Below are 18,414 nucleotides of genomic sequence, written 5' to 3' on the forward strand. Positions count from 1 at the left end.
CACCAGGACGCTACGGGACGAAGCGTGGAACGTCTCTCCGACACGATTGTTCAGCTCGTAGTACGCCACCGAACACCAGTACTCTGGTTCCTCATAACACACAGGCCGCAGGTCTATACAGACAGGAAGGGGTTTTATGCTTCCAGGCCAAAACAGTTGAAAAATAATGCACCAAATATCTTAGTTAAATCTACAATTGTGTGACTAAGATCTCCACGGCAAAAAAAAACATCAAAATTAACAACAGATTTCTTGAGTTATCTTAGATTAATTATGACTTGGAAGTGTATACTGGCTACGGTGTCTCAAGATGGACAAACAGTACTATTGCCGCGTTTTTCCCCCATTTTTCAAGGGAAGGTCTTTTAAGGGAGTATGCGAGTACACTTGTTCGGTTCGGCAGCCGAACTGAAGCATGCGGACTGAAGCACGTTGACTGAAGCACGTTGACTGAAGCACGCTGACTGAAGCACGTTGACTGAAGCACGCTGACTGAAGCACGCTGACTGAAGCACGTTGACTGAAGCACGCTGACTGAAGCATGTTGACTGAAGAACGCTGACTGAAGCACGCTGACTGAAGTATGCTGACTGAAGCACGCTGGCTGAAGCATGCTGACTGAAGCATGCTGACGCCTTTAGAGTGTGTGTTTGTCAGCTACATTTGACATTTTAATCAATTAGCACATGTTCTTATCCAGAGGTATTTACATCGCATTTATCTTAAGATACAGAGCATTCAGAAAGTATTCAGACCCCTTCCCTTGTTCCACATGTTGCTACGCTACAGCGTTAATCTAAAATGGATTAAATATTATTTGTTTCTCATCAATCTACCCATAATACCCCATAATGACAAAGCGAAAACAGGTTTTTTTTAGAAATTGTAGCACATTTATAAAATATAAATAACACAAACATCTTATTTACATAAGTATTCAGAACCTTTGCTATGAGACTCAAAATTGAGCTCAGGTGCATCCTGTTTCCATTGATCATCCTTGAGATGTTTCTACAACTTGATTGTAGTCCATCTGTGGTAAATTCAATTGATTGGACATGATTTGGAAAGGCACACACCTGTCTATATAAGGTCCCACAGTTGACAGTATATGTCAGAGCAAAAACCAAGCCATGAGGTCGAAGGAATTGTCTGTAGAGCTCCGAGACAGGATTGTGTCGAGGCAGAGAACTGGGGAAGGTTAACAAAAAAAATCTGCAGCATTGAAGGTCCCAAAGAACACAGTGGCCTCCATCATTTTAAAATGGAAGAAGTTTATAACCACCAAGACTCTTCCTAGAGCTGGCTGCCCGGCCAAACTGAGCAATCGGGGGAGAAGGGCCTTGGTCAGGGAGGTGACCAAACACCTGATGGTCACTCTGACAGAGCTCTAGAATTGGGAGAACCTTCCAGAAGGACAACCATCTTTCCAGCACTCCACCAATCAGACCTTTATGGTAGAGTGGCCAGACGGAAGCCACTCCTCAGTAAAAGGCACATGGCAGCCCGCTTGGAGTTTGCCAAAAGGCACCTAAAGGACTTTCAGACCATGAGAAACAAGATTCTCTGGTCTGATGAAACCAAGACTCAACTCTTTGGCCTGAATGCCAAGCGTCACTTCTGAAGGAAACCTGGCACCATCCCTACGGTGAAGCATGGTGGTGGCAGCATCATGCTGTGGGAATGTTTTTCAGCAGCAGGGACTGGGAGACTAGTCAGGGTCGAGGGAAAGATGAACGGAGCAAAGTACAGAGAGATCCTTGATGAAAACCTGCTCCAGAGCGCTCAGGACCTCAGACTGGGGCGAAGGTTCACCTTTCAACAGGACAACGACCCTAAGCACACAGCCAAGACAGGGCAGGAATGGCTTCAGGACACATCTCTGAATGTCCTTGAGTGGCCCAGCTAGAGCCCGGACTTAAACCCGATCGAACATCTCTGGAGAGACCTGAAAATAGCTGTGCAGCAACACTCCCCATCCAGCCTGACAGAGCTTGAGAGGATCTGCAGAGAAGAATGGGAGGAACTCCATACCAAAGAAGACTCGAGGCTGTAATCACTGCCAAAGATGCTTCAACAAAGTCCTGAGTTAAAGTGTCTGAATACTTATGTAAACATGATATTTAAGTATTTTTTTTTATTTTTAATACATTTGCAAAATGTTCTAAAAACCTGTTTATGCTTTGTCATTATGGGATATTGTGATGTCATTATGGGGTATTGTGTCTATAATTATTAGGGGGGAAAAAACAATTTAATCAATTTTAGAATAAGGCTGTAACGTAACAAAATGTGGAAAAAGAGAAGGGGTCTGAATACTTTCCGAATACACTGTAGCTAGGTGGGACGACCACATATCACAGTCATAGTCAGTACATTCATCTACAGATAGCTAGGTGGGACGACCACATATCACAGTCATAGTCAGTACATTCATCTTCAGATAGCTAGGTGGGACAACCACATATCACAGTCATAGTCAGTACATTCATCTACAGATAGCTAGGTGGGACAACCACATATCACAGTCATAGTCAGTACATTCATCTACAGATAGCTAGGTGGGACAACCACATATCACAGTCATAGTCAGTACATTCATCTTCAGATAGCTAGGTGGGACGACCACATATCACAGTCATAGTCAGTACATTCATCTACAGATAGCTAGGTGGGACAACCACATATCACAGTCATAGTCAGTACATTCATCTACAGATAGCTAGGTGAGACAACCACATATCACAGTCATAGTCAGTACATTCATCTACAGATAGCTAGGTGAGACAACCACATATCACAGTCATAGTCAGTACATTCATCTACAGATAGCTAGGTGGGACAACCACATATCACAGTCATAGTCAGTACATTCATCTACAGATAGCTAGGTGGGACAACCACATATCACAGTCATAGTCAGTACATGTTTCCTCAATAAAGCCGATATCAGCAGAGTCGGTATTAGTAGAAAAGGACAAGTGCTAGGATTAGTTTGAGAAAAGCATTTTGCTCATATAATTTTTGTACCTGTGTGCGGAGCTGAGAAGGTGAGCTTGTGTGTGTTGGAGGAGTCTCCAGGCTTGACATCCTCAGTTGGGACTGTCTCCATCATGCTATAGGGGGGAGGTGGAGTCTCTGCTGGGAGGAGGGGAACAGGGGGTGACAGAGGTGTGGAGGGGAACAGAGGGGTGGAGGGAAACAGAGGGGGGTGGCAGAGGGGGGACGAGGGGGGCAGGGAACAGAGGGGGGCGGAGAGGAACAGAGGGGTGGAAGCAGAGGGGGGGGGTAGAGGGGGGGTAAGGAACAGAGGGGGGAAGAGGAAACAGAGGGGGGGAAAGGAACAGAGGGGTGGAAGCAGAGGGGGGGGGTAGAGGGGGGGTAAAGAACAGAGGGGGGGGGGGAAGAGGGAGCAGAGGGGGGAAAGGAACGGAGGGGTGGAAGCAGAGGGGGGGGGTAGAGGGGGGGTAAGGAACAGAGGGGGGAAGAGGGAGCAGAGGGGGGGAAAGGAACAGAGGGGGGCGGAGGGGAACAGAGGGAGCAGAGGGGAACAGAAGGGGGGAAAGGAAAAGAAATTACAACACATCAAAAGTAAAAATATATCTACAAAAGGATTATACCAATACACTATCCCCTCGTGGAGCGGCTCGTAACTGCAATGTAGCCCACATGCCAGCAGATGGCGATATTGAGTCGTTTCCATCGTACCATCCAAATGGCTGACAATGCACTGGTATCCCCCCCGTGGAGCGGCTCATACCTGAAACATTCTCAATTCAGGCTGCAAAGGAGTTGATTTCCTCCTGAACTAGATTTAATGGGATGAAGGTGGAAAAAAACTGGGAAAATATGCGTTCTTTCTTAGTATTAAGTATACTTATGTATTTAGTAGTAGTACCTGGGATGTGGTAGGGGCTGGCTCTAGGACTGTAGTAGTAGTTATGTAGTATTAAGTATACGTATGTATTTAGTAGTAGTACCTGTGATGTGGTAGGGGCTGGCTCTAGTACTGTAGTAGTAGTTATGTAGTATTAAGTATACGTATGTATTTAGTAGTAGTACCTGTGATGTGGTAGGGGCTGGTAGGTTCGACTGCGCTGCTGGGAGAGTTGGGGTAGCTGGCGGAGGTGGGGGACTGGGTGAGAGAGGATGAGGAGGCGCAGGATGAGGAGGCGCAGGGGAAAGGAGGGAAGGAGTCCGGGTATGTAGCATTCTGGGGCATCAGGGGCTCGTTGTGGAGCGAGGCATTCCGGAATTTAGCCAGTAGACTGTGCTGAGGGTTAAACTCACTGTGGCGGGGGACCAACACTGGGGGAAGCACTGAGAGGGGGAGGGGACAGACAGACAGACAGACAAGACAGGGAAAGGGAGAGACAGAGAAAGGTGGAGAGAGAGAAAGAGAGATCGACAGTGAAAGAGACAGAGAAAGGCGGAGAGCGAGAGAGAGCGAGAGACAGACATACAGAGAGAGCGAGAGAGGAGAGACAGAGAGAGAGAGGAGAGAAACAGAGAAAGAGAGAGGAGAGAAACAGAGAGAGAGGAGAGAGAGAGACAAAGAGAGAGAGGAGAGAAACAGAGAGAAAGAGGAGATAAATAGAGAGAGGAGAGACAGAGAAAGGAGAGACAGAGAGAAAGAGAGAGAGAGAGGAGAGACAGATAGAGAGAGAGAGAGGAGAGACAGAGAGAAAGAGAGAGAGAGAGAGGAGAGAGATAGAGAGGAGAGACAGCGAGAGAGAGAGAGAGAGAGGAGAGAAACAGAGAGAGACAGAGAGAGAAACAGAGAGAGACAGAGAGAGAAACAGAGAGAGACAGAGAGAGAGGAGAGAAACAAAGAGAGAGGAGAGAAACAAAGAGAGAGGAGAGAGGGAGAGGAGAGACAGAGAGAGAGGAGAGAAACAGAGAGAGAGACAGACAGAGACAGAGAAAGAGAGAGAGAGAAACAGAGAGAGAGAGGAGAGAAACAGAGAGAGAGACAGACAGAGACAGAGAAAGAGAGAAACAGAGAGAGACAGACAGAGACAGAGAAAGAGAAAGAGAGAAACAGAGAGAGAGATGAGAGAAACAGAGAGAGAGACAGACAGAGACAGAGAAAGAGAGAGAGAGAAACAGAGAGAGACAGACAGAGACAGAGAAAGAGAAAGAGAGAAACAGAGAGAGAGATGAGAGAAACAGAGAGAGAGACAGACAGAGACAGAGAAAGAGAGATTGATCAGTCAGTACAGTTCTTCTCATATCAAATAACTGTAAATCCAGTTTGTCTCTGAACAGAACACAGTGCGGCTGAGATCAGGTTTCGTCCCACATCCCTCTACTGACCTTTATCTCAGATAATTAAAACACAGGAACAATACAGAGACAGACAGACCACTGAGATTAGTCTGAAATGGCACCCTATTCCCTATGCGGGCCCTGGTCAACAGTAGTGCACTATTTATTGAATAGGGTGCCAATCCCGACTGGGTTAGATAACACAGGACTTTCTACTTAGTCTGGCAAAATCCCATCTCTGATGCACATCTCTGATTTACATACTGTACATAGTAAAAAAGGTACGTAATCAGTAAAAGGTAAGCTGCTTTATATAAAAGTCTAGGCTGTGTGACGTATTATATCATCCCGTATTGTAATACACCTGGTGTCTCTACCTGTCTGCAGGGGTTAATATAGCTTCATACCTGGTGTCTGTACCTGTCTGCAGGGGTTAATATAGCTTCATACCTGGTGTCTGTACCTGTCTGCAGGGGTTAATATAGCTTCATACCTGGTGTCTGTACCTGTCTGCAGGGGTTAATATAGCTTCATACCTGGTGTCTGTAGGGGTTAATATAGCTTCATACCTGGTGTCTGCAGGGGTTAATATAGCTTCACACCTGGTGTCTGTACCTGTCTGCAGGGGTTAATATAGCTTCATACCTGGTGTCTGTACCTGTCTGCAGGGGTTAATATAGCTTCACACCTGGTGTCTCTACCTATCTGCAGGGGTTAATATAGCTTCATACCTGGTGTCTGTAGGGGTTAATATAGCTTCATACCTGGTGTCTGTAGGGGTTAATATAGCTTCACACCTGGTGTCTGTACCTGTCTGTAGTGGTTAATATAGCTTCATACCTGGTGTCTGTAGGGGTTAATATAGCTTCATACCTGATGTCTCTACCTGTCTGTAGGGGTTAATATAGCTTTATACCTGGTGTCTGTAGGGGTTAATATAGCTTCATACCTGGTGTCTGCAGGTGTTAATATAGCTTCATACCTGGTGTCTGTAGGGGTTAATATAGCTTCATACCTGGTGTCTGCAGGTGTTAATATAGCTTCATACCTGGTGTCTCTACCTGTCTGTAGGGGTCAATATAGCTTCATACCTGGTGTCTGCAGGGGTTAATATAGCTTCATACCTGGTGTCTGCAGGTGTTAATATAGCTTCATACCTGGTGTCTCTACCTGTCTGTAGGGGTTAATATAGCTTCATACCTGGTGTCTGCAGGGGTTAATATAGCTTCATACCTGATGTCTCTACCTGTCTGTAGGGGTTAATATAGCTTTATACCTGGTGTCTGTAGGGGTTAATATAGCTTCATACCTGGTGTCTATACCCGTCTGCAGTGGTTAATATAGCTTCATACCTGGTGTCTGTAGTGGTTAATATAGCTTCATACCTGGTGTCTGTACCTGTCTGCAGGGGTTAATATAACTTCATACCTGGTGTCTGTACCCGTCTGCAGTGGTTAATATAGCTTCATACCTGGTGTCTGCAGTGGTTAATATAGCTTCATACCTGGTGTCTGCAGGGGTTAATATAGCTTCATACCTGGTGTCTGTAGGGGTTAATATAGCTTCATACCTGGTGTCTGCAGGGGTTAATATAGCTTCATACCTGGTGTCTGTACCCGTCTGCAGGGGTTAATATAGCTTCACACCTGGTGTCTGTACCTGTCTGTAGTGGTTAATATAGCTTCATACCTGGTGTCTCTACCTGTCTGTAGGGGTTAATATAGCTTCATACCTGGTGTCTCTACCTGTCTGTAGGGGTTAATATAGCTTCATACCTGGTGTCTGTAGTGGTTAATATAGCTTCATACCTGGTGTCTCTACCCGTCTGCAGGGGTTAATATAGCTTCATACCTGGTGTCTGTAGTGGTTAATATAGCTTCATACCTGGTGTCTGTACCCGTCTGCAGGGGTTAATATAGCTTCATACCTGGTGTCTCTACCCGTCTGTAGTGGTAGGGGTTGATACAGATGTCTTTCTGTTTGGATCCGAAGGCGAATTCGCAGCACTCCAAGGCCTTGAGTTCGTGATGAGACTGTAGGTCGGGCCACCTCCACACTCTGCAGTAGATGACGTGGGGAAGACCTTTACGATGGGATACCTGGAGACGACCGTCCAGAGACCGAGGGATGGTCACACACTTACCTGGTGGAGGAGGTAGAGAGAGATTGGATCAGAGGTGTTGTAGACTACTTCAGAATAAGCTACAAAAGGTGAACGGAACTGAATGAAACGGTTTAGGAACAGTTGGTTCCTATGTATGTGTACTTCCTGTCTGTTATGGACACCGGGGAGTGATGTGTTTCCTGGTCCTAGTTATGACATCATCTCTGGATAAACACTCTTTATCTGGTCACACACGTGTGTAATGGCGCTGAATTATTTAGCGACCGTTTTACGTGCTTCTGACAAGTTCTGATATTTTTTGCGCTCCTCATAACTTTTAATATATATATATTTTTTTTTTTAAACTATGGCGACGCGTAAATAAACCGCCTCTACTCCTCTGTTCTATGTATAATCACTGGAGAAAAAAAATAAACTGCTCCGTTCCGAGACCATCCTATGAACTGGACCTGAAGAATTGTAACATCCTACGCTTCTTGGGAGTCGTGGCTAAACGGCGGCAGCGTAGACTAGTGGTTAGAGCGTTGGACTAGTAACCGAAAGGTTGCAAGATCGAATTCCCGAGCTGACAAGGTACAAATCTGTCGTTCTGCCCCTGAACAAGGCAGTTAACCCACTGTTCCTAGGCTGTCATTGAAAAAAATAATTTGTTCTTAACTGACTTGCCAAGTTAAATAAAGGTAAAATTTAAAATTAAATAAACAAGGACATGGATAATATACATCTAGCTGTTTTTTTCTGTGCATCGGTAAGACAGAACGGCATTATTACAAGGGGGGGGTCTAACATCTCTAACACTAAGGATCTCTGCTCACCTCAGACAGAATACCTAATTGACAAGCTGTAGACTATACTATTTACCGAGAAGAGTTATCATCTATATTTTTTGTAGCTGTTGATTTTCACCACAAACCGATGCTGGCACCAAGACCGCACTCAACGACCTGTATAAGGCCATAAGCAAACAAGAAAATGCTCATCCAGAGGCGGTTCTCCTAGTGGCCGGTGACTTCAATGCAGGAAAACTGAAATCTGTTTTCCCTCATTTCTACCAGCATGTCACCTGTGCAACTGGAGGCGAAAAAAACTCTACCTTTACTCCAAAAACAGAGATGCATATAAAGCTGTCCCCTGTCCTCCATTTGTAGTATCTGACCATAACTCTATCCTCCTGATTCCTACTTACAAGCAAAAACTCAAACAGGCACATCAGTTACTGGCTTCATCAATAAGTGTATCGACGGCGTCATCCCCACAGTGACCGTACGTTCATATCCCAACCAGAAACCATGGAGAGCAGGCAACATCCGCACTGAGCTAAAGGCTAGAGCCACCGCTTTCAAGGAGTGGGTCTCTAACCCGGATGTTTATAAGACATGCAAAACATCAATACAGAACTAAGATCGAATCCTACTACACCGGCTCTGACACTCGTCGGATGTGGCAGGGCTTGCAAACTATCACGGATTACAAAGGGAAACCCAGCTGCGAGCTGCCCAGTGACACGAGCCTACCAGACGAGCTAAATATATTCTATGCTCAGTTAGAGGCAAGCAACACTGAACCATGCTTGAAAGCACCAACTGTTCTGGACGACTGTATGATCACGCTCTCCGTGGCCGATGTGAGTAAGACCTTTAAACAGGTCGATGTTCACAAGACAGCAGGGTCAGACAGATTACCAGGACGAGCACTCGGAGCATGGGCTGACCAGCTGGAAAGTGTCTTCACTGCCATTTTCAACCGCTCTCCTGACCCAGTCTGTAATACCTACACGTTTCAAGCAGCCCACCATAGTCCCCATGCCCAAGAACACTAAGGTAACCTGTCTAAATGACTATTGCCCCGTAGCGCTCACATCTGTAGCCATGAAATGCTTTGAAAAGCTGGTCATGGTTTACAACAACACCATCATCCCAGACACGCTGGACCCACTCCATTTCACATACCGTCCCAACTGATCCAATCTCCACTGCACTCCACACTGCCCTTTCCCACCTGGACAAAAGGAACACCTATGTGAGAATGCTGTTCATTGACTACAGCTCAGCATTCAACACCATAGGGCCCTCGAAGCTCATCACTAAGCTAAGGACCCTGGGACTGAACACCTCCCTCTGCAACTGGATCATGGACTTCCTACCGGGACACCCCCAGGTAGAAAAGGTAGGCAACAACTCATCCGCCACACTGACCCTCAACACGGAGGCCTCTCAGGGGTGAGTGCTCATTCCCCTTCTGTACTCCCTGTTCACCCACGACTGCGTGGCCAAGCACAATTCCAACACCATGATTAAGTTTGCAGACGACATAACAGTGGTAGGCCTGATCAATGACGGTGATGAGAGAACCTATAGGGAGGAGGTCAGAGAACTGGCAGTGTGGTGCCAGGACAACAACCTCTCCCTCAACATCAGCAAGACCAAGGAGCTGATCGTGGACTACAGGAAACGAGGGGTCGAGCAGACCCCCATTTACATCGACAGGGCTGTAGTGGAGCGAGTCGAAAGCTTGAAGTTTCTCTGTGTCCACATCACTAAGCATCTATCATGGTCCAAACACACCAACACAGTCGTGAAGAGGGCACGACAACGCCTCTTTCCCCTCAGGAGGCTGAAAAGATTTGGCATGGGCCCTCAGATCCTCAAAATGTTTTACAGTGGCACCATTGAGAGCATCACCGGTTGGTATGGGAACTGCTTGGCATCTGACCGCAAGGTGCAACAGAGGGTAGTGTGTATGTCCCAGTATATCACTGGGGCCAAGCTCCCTGCCATCCAGGACCTCTACACCAGGCGGTGTCAGAGGAAGGCCCTAAGAATGGTCAAAGACTCCAGCCACCCGAGTCATAGACTGTTCTCTCTGCTACAGCACGGCAAGCGGTACCAATACACCAAGTCTGGAACCAATGTAACAGTTTAACTTTAGTACGTCCCCTCGCCCCGACCCGGGCGCGAACCAGGACCCTCAGCACACATCAACAACGGTCGCCCACGAAGCATCGTTACCCATCGCTCCACAAAGGCCGCGGCCCTTGCAGAGCAAGGGGCAACACTACTTCTAGGTTTCAGAGCAAGTGACGTAACTGATTGAAACGCTAGTAGCGCGTACCCGCTAACTAGCTAGCCATTTCACATCCGTTACACCAACAGGACCCTGAACAGCTTCTACCCCCAAGCCATAAGACTTCTAAATAGACTGAACAAAAATATAAATGCAACATGCAACAATTTCAACGATTTTACTGAGTTTCAGTAAGGAAATAAGGAAATAAGTCAATTTAAATAAATGCATTAGGCCCTAATCCTGGATTTCACTCAGTCATAGGTGGGCCTGGTAGGGCATAGGTCCACCCACTAGGGAGCCAGGCCCAACCAATCAGAATGAGTTTTTCCCCACAAAAGGGCTTTATTACAGACAGAAATACTCCTGAGTTTCATCAGCTGCCCGGGTTGCTGGTCTCAGATGATCCCGCAGGTGAAGAAGCCGAATGTGGAGGTCCTGGGCTGGCGTGGTTACACGTGGTCTGCGGTTGTGAGGCCTGTTGGAAGTACTGCCAAATTCTCTAAAACGACGTTGGAGGTGATTTACTGTATGGTAGAGAAATTAACATTCAATTTCCCCTGGTGGATTTTTCTCCAGCTCTGGTGGGCAATCCTTCAGTCAGCATGCCAATTGCACGCTTACTCAAAACTTGAGACATCTGTGGCATTGTGTGGTTTGACAAAACTGCACATTTTAGAGTGGTCTTTTATTGTCCCCAGCACAAGGTGCACCTGTGTAATGGTCATGCTGTTTAATCAGATTCTTGATATGCCACACCTGTTATCTTGGCAAAGGAAAAATGCTCACTAACATGGATGTAAATTTGTGCACAACATTTGAGTGAAATAAGCTTTTTGTGTGTATGGAACATTTCTGGGATCTTTTATTTCATCTCATGAAACATGGGACCAACACTTTACATGTTGCGTTTTATATTTCTGTTCAGTGTAGTTAGTTAAATAGTTAACCAATAACTACCCGGACTATCTGCATTGACCCAATTTTGCACTAACCTTTTTGACTGATCACATATACGCTACAGCTACTGTTAACTATCGGTAACTTTATTCCTATAATATACATATTATGTACATATCTACCTCACTTCCCTCGTACCCCTGCACATCGACTAGGTACTGGTACCCTGGGTATGTAGCCAAGTTATTACCTGGTACTTCCTGTATATAACCTAGGTATCATTGACTCAGTACTGGTACCCCGTGTATATAGCCAAGTTATTACCTTGTACTTCCTGTATATAACCTAGTTATCATTGACTCAGTACTGGTACCCTGTGTATGTAGCCAAGTTATTACCTGGTACCTCCTGTATATAACCTAGTTATCATTGACTCAGTACTGGTACCATGTGTATATAGCCAAGTTATTACCTGGTACTTCCTGTATATAGTTATCATTGACTCAGTACTGGTACCATGTGTATATAGCCAAATTATTACCTGGTACTTCCTGTATATAGTTATCATTGACTCAGTACTGGTACCATGTGTATATAGCCAAGTTATTACCTGGTACTTCCTGTATATAGTTATCATGGACTCAGTACTGGTACCCTGTGTATGTAGCCAAGTTATTACCTGGTACTTCCTGTATATAGTTATCATTGACTCAGTACTAATACCCCGTGTATGTAGCCAAGTTATCGTTACTCATTGTGCATTTATTATTAAATGTTATTACTTTTCTATTATGTCTCTATTTTCTTTCTCTCTGCATTGTTGGGAAAGGGCCTGTAGTAAGTAAGCATTTCACTGTTAGTCTACACCAACGCATGTGAGAAATAAAATGTGATTTGATCAGACGGGGTTACTCACTGGGCTGTCCGGGGCAGCTGAGGGCCTTCTCCAGCTCCTCCATCGCTCCCTTCTTCTTCTTTAGTTTCTTCACCAGAGAGTCCACAGCCTTCTCTGCCCACTTCTCCTCCTCATCCCCCTGTTTCCATCCCAGAAGCCTCTTCACTGCAGGGCTCGTGAAGGAGAAGAGGGACGTGATAGAGGTGGTGGAATGCATGAGGGATGGATGGTGCTATGTATAGATGGCTGGAGGGAGGGATGGATGGGGCTATGTAGAGATGGATGGAGGGAGGGATGGTGCTATGTAGAAATGGATGGAGGGAGAGATGAGAAACACCACTTTGGGTGAAAGAGGGAGGGAATGTGATGAGAGGAGGTGAGAGAGGGGGGGACAGGGGGATAGAAGAGGAGTGTGAGGGATGGATTGTTGCCCAGATGGGTAAAGGAGAGCAGGAGCGAGGATCAGGGAAGGAGCTCGAAGAGGAGTGTGAGGAGTCTATGTAAACAGAAGCTGGGGTTCATTAGTTCCGTTGGTGCTTCCTGAAGAGACCAGGAGGGAGGAAAGTCTGGAACAGAGGTGGGAATGTTGGAATAATCCCAAATATCTTATTTTTCTCTGTCTCTTTCTTCCCCTCTCTCTCTCTCTTAGCATAAATACAGTCTGGTCAGAATGGTAGCCTCCGGTAGTGAATGTTATTCCTCGTGCAGGTCAGGTTTCAGTCATCTGACCAGAGAAGAGAGAGATGAAATTAGGCGCTAATTTAACAGAAACAAAGAGCTGTTCAGCAGGGCTGTGAGTCATATGAACCAGAGGTTAAATACAACAGAAGATTTAGGAGAGAATTAGGACTTGTCTATGGGGACTATATGGGATGTATATGGCCTTCAAAAAGTCTTCATACCCTTTTGACTTATTCCACATTAGCCTGAATTCAAAATGGATTCAATTGATTTTTTTTCTCTCTCTCAGCCATCTACACACAATACCCCATAATGACCAAGTGAAAACATGTTTTTAGAAGTTGCCGGAGAGGAAGGAAACTGCTCAGGGATTTCTATCTGCATTGTGTCCCGCCACCCGCCAACCCCTCTTTTACGCTACTGCTACTCTCTGTTCATCATATATGCATAGTCACTTTAACCATATCTACATGTACATACTACCTCAATAAGCCTGACTAACCGGTGTCTGTATGTAGCCTCGCTACTGTTTATAGCCTCGCTACTGTATATAGCCTGTTATTTATACTGTTATTTTTCACTGTCTTTTTACTGTTGTTTTTATTTCTTTACTTACCTTTTGTTCACCTAATACCTTTTTTGCACTATTGGTTAGAGCCTGTAAGTAAGCATTTCACTGTAAGGTCTACATCTGTTGTATTCGGCGCACGTGACAAATAAACTTTGATTTGATTTGATGAGGCCAATGGTGATTTTAAAACAGTTACAGAGTTTGATGGTTGTGATCGGAGAAAACTGAGGATGGATCAACAACATTGTAGTTACTCCACAATACTGACCTAAATTACAGAATGAAATGAAGGAAGCCTGTACACAATACAAAATATAAACATGCATCCTGTTTGCAACAAGTCACTTTGGCAATACTGAAAAAATGTGCCAAAGAAATTAACTTTTTGTCCAGAATACTAACCGTTATGTTTGGGGCAAATCCAACACAACACATCACTGAGTACCACTTTTCATATTTTCAAGCATGGTGGTGGCTGCATCATGTTATGGGTCTGCTTGTAATCGGCAAGGACTAAGGAGTTTTTCAGGACAAATAGAAACAGAATACAGCTATAGCTATCGGCAAAATTCTACAGGAAAACCTGGTTCAGTCTACTTTCCGACAGACACTGGGAGACTAATTTACCTTTCAGCAGGACAATAACTTAAAACACAAGGCCAAATCTTCGCTGGAGTTGCTTACCAAGAATACATTGAATGTTCCTGAGTGGCCTAGTTACAGTTTTGAGTGAAATCAACTTGAAAATCTATGGCAAGACTTGAAAATGGATGTCTAGCTATGATCAACAACCAACTTGAAGAATTTTTTTTAAGACTAATGGGCAAATGTTGTACAATCCAGATGTGCAAAGCTCTTAGAGACTCACCCCCAAAAAAGACTCACAGCTATAATCACCGCCAAAGGTGCTTGTACAAAGTATTGACTCAGTGTACATCCCACTGTCTCATAGCGAGGAGCCCCACAGTCTGGCCAGCATGGGTCACACCACTCACAGATGGACGGACGGACAGACAGCATGGAAACTGAAACATTCTGATCCAGACAGGCATGCTCTCCCTCTCTCTCTCTCTCTCCATCTCTGTCTCTCTCTCCCTCTCTCTCCTCTCTCTCCTCTCTCTCTCTCCCTCTCCCTCTCTCTCTGTCTCTCTCTCTCTCCCTCTCTCTCTCTCCCTCTCTGTCTCTCTCTACTCTCTCTCCTCTCTGTCTCTCTCTCCCTCTCTCTCTCTGTCTCTCTCTCCTCCCTCTCTCTCTGTCTTGTCTCTCTCTCTGTCTTGTCTCTCTCTCTGTCTCTCTCTCCTCTCCCTCTCTCTCTGTCTCTCTCTCTCTCCCTCTCTGTCTCTCTCTCCTCTCTCTCCTCTCTGTCTCTCTCTCCTCTCCCTCTCTCTGTCTCTCTCTCCTCTCCCTCTCTCTCTGTCTCTCTCTCTCTCCCTCTCTCTCTCTCCCTCTCTGTCTCTCTCTCTCTCCCTCTCTCTGTCTCTCTCTCTCGCTCTCTCTCCCCCCTACCTCCCCCCCCCCCCCGCCCCTCCCCCCCCCCCCCCCCCTCTCTCTGCCTTGTAGTCAGGCTGACTACAACATTACCTAATGTGCTATTCATAAGCTACTGTACTGGTTGATGGAAGAACTCAGATATTTGCTTTAAATAAACAACTTTAATGTGACAGCATCCTTTCTCTCTCTCCACCCCTCTCTCTCTCCTGCTCTCTTTATTTATTTATTTCTCTTTCTTTCTCTCTCTCTCTCCCCTTCTCCTCCCATACAAAAGAGGGGGATATTTATTCCATTGTAAAACAGTCTAAGGAAGCCTACACAGAGTAGTCTGGTAGTTGAGTCGTTTACGTGGTCTTGTAAAAGAGTGATTCTTGTGATTTTCAGTCCGACGTTTCCTCCTGAAAAAACCCTGGCTACTGTTTATGATCTGTTGCTCTGTTTGAACCTCTCTTGGACTGAGATGACAACAAAAACGAATGTATTGTTATAATCATGATATATCTGGATTAAAATCCATAGCACATAGAAACAATGTACTAGCCTGGGGAACATAAGAATGCCAAACATGCCGTGAGCAAGCGTCCCTATAATTCAGCAGCAGACACGTGAGTTATGCTGTGACGACGCGCAGCGCTCTGTTCGAATGGCTACAGGACAGCGACTCGTATCTTTCTTCAGTTCAGTCAGTCACGGTCAATTAAAAACCCACTGGAATTAAGAAATTGAATCATCTGACACCACATATTTAGCCTATATGTTAGTTGGAAAAGTAGCCTATAATAACAGCGTAGGTTTGTATTTTGGCTAAATGTGGTGCGCACTACAGGCGCTCAACGCCCACTGCACTTGAATGCGGCAGCGCGGCACCAGCGCGTCTGTTCCGCTCTGCCTGCGTTGACTCCTTTCTGAAGCTGGCGTCACTCAGTCTACGGGCTGAGATAGGCTTAATTACCTAATGCTTTATCATCAGCACACAACCCCGAAGGTAAACACACCAGTTTCCCTTTACTACGAGGACGTTTTTTTCTTCTGTACATGACATGTTGAGGACGTGGTCCCCTCCCCGGCCCTCTGCACAGCTACACACTATCACAGAGCGACAAGGTAACCGCTTCCCGCATTAGTAGTAGGTTACATATGCATCACAATGTCTTCTACAGTTTCACAATGTTGTTTCCCACTATAGCCAAAAAGCCAACCACGCTTTCAAACGGGGACATTAACTTCCTATGGACACACAATAACCTAAGCTCATTATTAAATATAAGGTGAAATAAAACGTTTGAGATAAAATAAAGTTAATCAGACATTTGAAAATGTTTGTCATGCCGTTCAACAGTCATCGGGTTACTGTGAATTTGAAAGTAGCTTACAGGCAAATACAGTAAAACGCTGTATTTCATATTACAGTATACCTAATGTAATTTTAATACAGTATCAAAGCAAGTACACACAGTAAAATACAGTAAAAATAATGAATTCTTCAGTAATCTGAATGAATGAATGGCTGTTTGAAATTCATTGAGGTAAAGGGGTTTTATTTCCCAGCCTTATACTGTAATGACATAGGATTGGTGCGAGCAGTTTGGCAGCTAGGTAAAGTTTTTAAACATTAAAGTATATTAATTCATATTTTGGTGTTTTATATCAGTGGCACTTCAACTGGCAGTGACGACAATGCAAAACAGACCAAAATGACATGGCAAAATGTTCAACCCTCTAAAGGTCTAAGACTTGCTGTCAATCTGACAATCTGTCCCCAACACACATTGAAGGGGCACTATAACCACATATGAGTTAAATTGGTACAGCATTCTCACTCAGGGGTGCAACATATAGAGCACGCCTCTAGATATGTTAATGAGCAAGAATCAACAATACCATGCACCCACTAGTGGTCAAAAGGTTTTTGTCACTCCAAAGATACAGTATGGTACTGTATTCTGTGGGGTGGAATTACAGTACCATTCAAAATACAGCAATTCCATTCCCACCCACAACATTTTCCCACAATGCACCATCATTTACAGTATGCCGCAGTAAAACGTTTGAGAGTATTTTACTGTTGATAATACCCAAAATGACCGTATAATTTACCATTTTCCATTACACTGTATCCTTAAACAACATGCTCCTTGTAAGTGATAGCCTACAACAACCCCCTAGAAGACCCACACAAAGTTATTAATATCATTTAAAAAAGGTACATTTTTCATCTCTCACCTCTGCTGTGTGATGTCCATTCACTACAGCGCTTCACTGTTGTGAAAGACGGGGGCAATTCCTGTCCCTCTGTTCCTGCGTGTGATGTCTGGCTGCCCAGTTGAGCGTGGCGCGGATAGAGCAAGGTGGGGAGCGTGTTTGCTAGGAGCCCTTGAGCCTCCACGAGCCGAGCGGAGCGCCACAACCCCGGCGTCAGCCAGGCTGGAGCCGCAGTGCCTGCGTGCCAGATCCCTCCGCCAGCCAGCCTGCCCCTGGAACTTTCCCAGGATTCGAGAAAGATTCAGACAGACAGCAGCGGTGTGCTCTCTCTCTCTCTCTCTCTCTCTCTCTCTCTCTCTCTCTCTCTCTCTCTCTCTGTCTCTCTGTCTCTCTCTCTCTCTCTCTCTGTCTCTCTGTCTCTCTCTCTCCCTCTCTCTTTCTCTCTGTATGCTGCTCATCCTAAAGTCATGATCGACAACACTGCAAAACTAATTGGAATTCTATTGCTCTTACAGAATTAATAGCCTACTATGAATACATGAATGAACCTAGTATAGAGTGAATATGTATGGTTGTGTAGGCTGAGTATAAGGTATGATGATATTTTTTATTTATTTAACCTTCATTTAACAGACATTGATCTATTGATCGGCTCGGCCACCTGTTCCATACCATTTTGTTTTCAGAATTATGAAAATGTTTCACAACATTATTTTTCCACTTATCAATATCTGTCTCTCTATGTCGTGTAATTTTGATGTCTGAAATGCACAACATAACAACTTCAGATACTATTATTCTACTCCATGTTGTAGGAGAGGGGTGACAGGTAGCCTAGTGGTTAGAGTGTTGGACTAGTAACCAAAAGGTTGCAAGATCAAATCCCTGAGCTGACAAGGTAAAAATCAGTCCTTCTGTCCCTGAACAAGACAGTTAACCCACTGTTCCTAGACTGTAATTTAAAATAAGAATTTGTTCTTAACTAACTTGCATAAATAAAGGTAAAAAAAATAGAAGGTGTTGGCTGGAGAGCACCACTGTGTGTGTACCACTTTAATTTCAACAGTAAAATACCTTAAACGTGTACCATAGAATTAATGTTGTAGATTGCATTGCATTATGGGTAAAATATGGCTATTAACTGTAATTGGAATCCTCCTGTAAAAATGTCTCTAAAATGCTGTATTTCTTTACAGTAATTGCTTATGCCTACTGTAG

The 18,414-nt window shown here is 44.9% G+C and overlaps 1 protein-coding gene across 2 annotated transcripts in view; it reads right to left on the bottom strand.

Moving 5' to 3' along the window:
• Positions 1–17,543, bottom strand: part of smad9 (SMAD family member 9) — a 24,768-nt gene extending 7,225 nt beyond the window's left edge. Inside the window, exons 1-6 of one of the 2 annotated variants that reach the window (XM_055936850.1) lie at positions 17,218–17,543; positions 12,273–12,975; positions 7,196–7,411; positions 4,063–4,320; positions 3,031–3,138; positions 1–113 (exon numbers count right to left, since the gene is read on the bottom strand). The exon at positions 1–113 is cut by the window's left edge and continues 109 nt beyond it. In XM_055936850.1, coding sequence (XP_055792825.1) covers positions 1–113; positions 3,031–3,138; positions 4,063–4,320; positions 7,196–7,411; positions 12,273–12,468 — 891 coding nt within the window. In that variant the 5' untranslated portion in view covers positions 12,469–12,975; positions 17,218–17,543. Of the gene's footprint in view, positions 114–3,030; positions 3,142–4,062; positions 4,321–7,195; positions 7,412–12,272; positions 12,976–17,217 lie in introns of both variants that reach the window. The other variant, XM_055936849.1, reaches the window with a different exon arrangement.
• Between the last annotated feature and the right edge of the window lie 871 nt (positions 17,544–18,414).

This window comes from Salvelinus fontinalis, chromosome 10, assembly GCF_029448725.1.
Source record: "Salvelinus fontinalis isolate EN_2023a chromosome 10, ASM2944872v1, whole genome shotgun sequence".
NCBI lineage: Eukaryota > Metazoa > Chordata > Actinopteri > Salmoniformes > Salmonidae > Salvelinus > Salvelinus fontinalis.